This window comes from Sapajus apella, unplaced genomic scaffold (genome assembly GCF_009761245.1).
Source record: "Sapajus apella isolate SASKATOON/1434 unplaced genomic scaffold, GSC_monkey_1.0 scaffold2204, whole genome shotgun sequence".
Classification (NCBI taxonomy): Eukaryota; Metazoa; Chordata; class Mammalia; order Primates; family Cebidae; genus Sapajus; species Sapajus apella.
This window is the reverse complement of record NW_022439130.1, coordinates 1-5,212: the sequence shown is the minus strand read 5'-3', so window position 1 is coordinate 5,212 and position 5,212 is coordinate 1. Positions and strand designations below refer to the sequence as shown.

Sequence of the window (5,212 nt, the reverse complement as noted above, 5' to 3'; positions counted from 1 at the left end):
TGACTCACAGGGTTCTGCCCGTCTGCCCGCCTCCCTCTCTGTCTTCACCTCTCACCTCTCTCCCCATGGCCCACCTGGCTCCAGCCACACCAGCCTCCCTGCTGTTCTTCGAGCATTCCAGGAACCATCCTGCCTCAGGACCTTTGCCCAGACTGCTGGTCCTGCCTGGAGGGCTCTTCCTCCAGATACGGATGTGCCTCACTTCATTACCTCCTCCAACTCTTTGCTCAAGTGTTACATTCTTAATGGGGTCTTCCCTGAGAACCCCAATTAATGTACCAGTGGCGCCTTTCTGTCTCTCCTTACCTTCATTTTTTTTTTAAATGAGACAGAGTCTCACTCTGTCGCCTAGGCTGGAGTGCAGTGGCCTGATCTTAGCTCACTGCAATCTGCAACCTTTCAGGTCCAAGCGATTCTCCTGCCTCAGCCTCCCAAATACCTGTGATTACAGACATGTGCCACCATGTCCTGCTAATTTATGTATTTCTAGTAGAGACGGGGTTTCGCCATTTCGGCCAGGCTGGACTCGAACTCCTGACTTCAAGTGCTCTGCTCGCCTGAGCCTCCCAAAGTGCTGGGATTACAGACATGAGTCACTGCACTTGGCCTTACCTTGATTTTTTTTTTAAAGGAAACATTTTATGATCTCATTTCTTCCTGTAGATATGTGTCACCATTTGATATTACTCCTTTCAGCCTAGAGGACTTCCTTTAGCAATTCCCATGGTCTGCAGGCCACACACTATCTCAGATCTGGTTTACCTAAAAACGTCCTTATTTCACCTCCATTTTTGAAAGATATTTTCAGAAATTATACAGTTCTGAATTGACAGTTTTCTGCTGTCAATTTTTTCAAATAGTGGAGCCATCTTTAATATTTTGTCCAAATTTTATAATTTTTTCTCTCTGTGGGCTATTTGTCTGAAAGTTACGCTGACAGTACCCAAAGTCAAAAGGCCCTCCACCTCATTGCTTTTGTTTTATTTTTATTGAGACACTTTGTCACCCAGGCTGGAGTGAAGTGGGCTCTCCATGGCTCATTGTAGCCTCGACTTCCAGGGCTCAAGTCATCCTCGTGCCCCAGTCTCCGGAGTAGCTGGGACTACAGGCACCCGCTACCATACCTGGTGAATTATTATTATTATTATTATTTTTTTTTTTTTTTTTGAGACAGAGTCTCACTCTGTTTCCCAGGCTGGAGTGCGGTGGTGCAATCTCAGCTCCCTGCAACCTCAGTCTCCCAGGTTCAAGGGATTCTCCTCCAGTCTCCTGAGTAGTTGGGATTACAGGTGCGCACCACCAAGTCTGGCTAATTTTTGTATTTCTAATAGAGACAGGGTTTCACCATGTTGGCCAGGCTGGTCTCGAACTCCTGACCTCAGATGATCCGCCCACCTCGGCCTCCCAAAGTGCTGGGATTACAGGCGTGAGCCACCACATCTGGCCCCCTCCACTTCATTTATTATTTTTGCCTACCGCTTGGAGTCTGATAAAGCAATATATCATGAGTTGATTTATCATGTATTACTCTGACCTCCCCCACTGGGATATAAGTTCCACCAGGGCTTGTTTTGTTACATGAGCTATCTCTGGTACTTAGAACAATATTATTGTTGCCACTGAGCTGAGATCGTGCCATGGCACTCCAGCCTGGGTGACACGGCGAGGCTCTGTCCTAAAAAAAAAACAGTATTATTGTGTCATAAAAAGCATTCAGGCTGGGCTCGATGGCTCACACTTGTAATTCCGGCACTTTGGGAGGCCAAGGTGGGAGGATCACTTGAAGCCAGGAGTTCAAGACCACACCCTGGACAACACAGCAAGACCTCATCCCTTACAAGAAAAGTCTAAGGCTGGGTACAGTGGCTCACACCTTAATCCCAGCACTTTGGGAGGCTGAGCTGGGTGGATCATGAGGTCAGGAGTTTGAGACCAGCCTGGCCAACATGGTAAAACCCTGTCTACTAAAAATACAAAAATTAGCCGGGCCTGGTGGTGCATGCTTGTAGTCCCAGCTACATGGGAGGTTGAGGCAGGAGAACTGCTTGAACCTGAGAGGCACAGGCTGCAGTGATCCCAGATCATGCCACTGCACTCCAGCCTGAGTGACAGAGCAAGACTCTGTCTCAAAAAAAAATTTTTTTTTAATTAGCCAGGCATGGTGCTAAGTGCCCGTAGTCCCAGCTACCCCAGGAAGCTGAGGTGGGAGGTGGAGGCTGCACTGAGCTGTGAGGCTCCAGCCTCAGTGACAGAGCGTGACCCTGTCTCTAAAATAATAATAAACATTCCATAAAAATGCTTGAATGGAGAAATCATGAGTGGGGTCTCGGAGGGGACCAGGGCCGCAGTGACAGGCAACCTGGGGCTCTGACCCACGATCACTGCTGTTGCAGGAAGATGAATGCTTCCAGATGCGTGCCTGACGAGGTGGGGTTCCTCCGCCCGCTGACCTTGGCTGTCCTGTCTGTGTCCTTTGTCGTCGGAGTGGTGGGCAATGGGCTGGTGCTATGGATGACTGTCTTCCGCATGGCCCGCACGGTGTCCACCGTCTGGTTCTTCCACCTGGCCCTTGCCGATTTCATGCTGTCACTGTCTCTGCCCATCGCCACGTATTACGTGGCCTCCAGGCAGTGGCTCCTTGGAGAGTGGGCCTGCAAACTCTACATCACCTTTGTCTTCCTCGCCTTCTTTGCCAGTAACTGCCTCCTCGTCCTCATCTCTGTGGACCGTTGCATCTCCGTCCTCTACCCCATCTGGGCCTTGAACCGCCGCACCGCGCAGCGGGCGAGCTCGCTGGCCATCGCGGTGTGGCTCCTGGCCGTTGCCTTGTGCTCTTCACACCTGAAATTCCGGAAGACCAGAAAATGGAATGGCTGTGCGCAGTGCTACTTGGAGTTCAGCTCTAAGAATGAGACTGCCCAGACTTGGATTCAGGGGGTCTTCGAGATAAAAAATGTGGTGACCATAGGCCACTTCCTGCTGGGCTTCCTGGGGCCCTTGGCAGTCATAGGTATCTGCGCCCACCTCATCCGGGCCAAGCTCTTGAGGGAGGGCTGGGTCCATGCCCACTGGCCCAAGAGGCTGCTGCTGGTGCTGGTGAGCGCTTTCTTCATCTGCTGGTCCCCGTTTAACATGGTCCTGTTGGTCCATCTGTGGCGACGTGTGATCCTCAAGGAACTCTACCACCCCCGGATGTTCATCATCCTCCAGACTAGCTTCGCCTTGGGCTGTATCAACAGCTGCCTCAACCCCTTCCTCTACGTCTTCGTTGGCAGAGATTTCAAAGAAAAATTTTTCCAGTCTTTGCCTTCTGCCCTGGCCAGGGCGTTTGGAGACGAGGAACTTCTCCGTGGTCCTGTCCCCGTGGCAATGGCCCCAGGAAACGGTGGAAGCATTGAGCTGGAAGCTAGAAGCTGTCTTTCCTAGTTCACTTGTGGCCTCTCATCTTGCCAAATTCTGCCTCTTCTTTCAGGGAGTCTTCCAGCAACCCCTAATTTAAAGCTCTGTGGTAGGGACAGCTGCTTATTCCCAATGTCTTTTCTTTTTTCTTTTGAGACCGACTCTTGCTCTGTCGCCAGGCTGGAGTGCAGGGGTGCCCTTTCGGCTTGTGGCAACCTCCAATTCTTTGGTTCAAGTGATTCTCCTGCCTCAGCCTCTCAAGTAGCTGGGATTACAGGTATGCGCCACCACACCCAGCTAATTTTTGTCTATTTTTTTTCAGTAGAGACAGGGTTTCACCATGTTCTCCAGGATGGTCTCTATCTCCTGACCTCGTGATCCGCCCGCCACAACCTCCCAGAGTGCTGAGATTACAGGCAGGAGCCATGACACCCAGATGAGCCACGACACCCAGCCCATCCTTCCCTTTCTTTTTTTCTTTTTCTATTTTTCTTTTTTTGGAGACAAGGTCTCATTTTGTCACCCAGGCTGGAGTGCACTGGTGCAATCTCGGCTCACTGCAGCCTTGATCTCCAGGGCTCAAGCCATCCTCCTGCCTCAGCACCCCTGACCTCTGCCAAGTAGCTGGGACTATAGGCATGTGCCACCATGCCTGGGTAGTTTGTAGAGACAGAGTTTCATCATGTTGCCCAGGCTGGTCTCAAATTCCTGAGTTCAAGTGATCCTCCAGCCTCGGCCCCCCAAAGTGCTGGGATGACAGGTGTGAGCCACAGCACCTAGTCTCCCCTTTGTTTGTAGTAAGACTCCTTTGCATGTAGGTACAGCAATGTGACTGCTTTCTGGCCAGGAGGATGTAAATGACAGCAATCAATGTAACTTCCCTGAAGTGCCCTTAAATGGAAGGGCCCTGCCCTCCATTTCCCCATTTCCCTCTTTCTGTTGTCCAGAATGCAGATGTACCAGTTAGCTCTTGCTGTGTAACAAACACCCTCAAAGTTTAGAGGCTTAAAAACATGACCTTTTTTTTTTTTTTTTTTTTTTTTTTTGATAGGGTCTTGCTCTGTTGCCCAGGCTGGAGTGCAGTGGTGTGATCACTGCCACCTCAATCTTCCAGGCTCAAGTGGTCCTCTCACCTCAGCCTCCTGAGTAGCTGGGATTACAGGCATACCCCACTGTGCCTGGTTAATTAAAAAATTTTTTTGTTGTTGACATGGGATCTCACTATGTTGTCCAGGCTGGTCTCAAAGTCCTGGCTTCAAGTAGTCCTCCTGTCTCAGCCTCCCAAAGTTTTGGGATTATAGACGTGAGACACCACACCAGGCTCCTTTTAAGATTTCTGTGGGTCAGCGATTCGGGCTGGGCTCGGCTGAGCAGTTTTCTCATCTTGCAGCTGAGCTCCTTTATGCATCTGTGGGTCAGCTAAGTGATTCTGCTTCTGGAAGGGTGCTGGCTCGGGGTGGCGGCACTGGCTAATCCACATAGCTCTTATCATCCTGCAGGCTGGCTTTTTCATGTGATGGCTGAGGAGGGTTCCCAGAGACAGAAGCATGAGGCAGAGGCTCAGAACTTTGCACAAGGTGGCTACCACTCAAGCTACTGGCCAAAAAGCCAGTGACAAGCCTGGCCTAGATTCAAGGTGTGAGGAAAGAGACTCCACCCCTTGATGGGAAAACCTGAAAAGCGACATTGCCAAGGAGCACACACGCAGGAAGGCGTGTAGAACTGGGGCCATTTGTGTCATCTGCCACAGCAGCCGTGATGGAAAGCCACCGTGTCCCCAGGGAGTCCCTAGTCCAACCGGGAGATGCTTACA

The 5,212-nt window shown here is 50.8% G+C and overlaps 1 protein-coding gene across 1 annotated transcript; it reads left to right on the top strand.

Moving 5' to 3' along the window:
* Positions 1 to 2,319: 2,319 nt before the first annotated feature.
* Positions 2,320 to 3,431, top strand: LOC116547147 (probable G-protein coupled receptor 32). Its single transcript, XM_032273192.1, has one exon. The coding sequence runs from the start codon at positions 2,398 to 2,400 to the stop codon at positions 3,424 to 3,426; it is 1,029 nt and encodes a 342-aa protein (XP_032129083.1). The 5' UTR covers positions 2,320 to 2,397; the 3' UTR covers positions 3,427 to 3,431.
* The last annotated feature ends 1,781 nt before the right edge of the window (positions 3,432 to 5,212 follow it).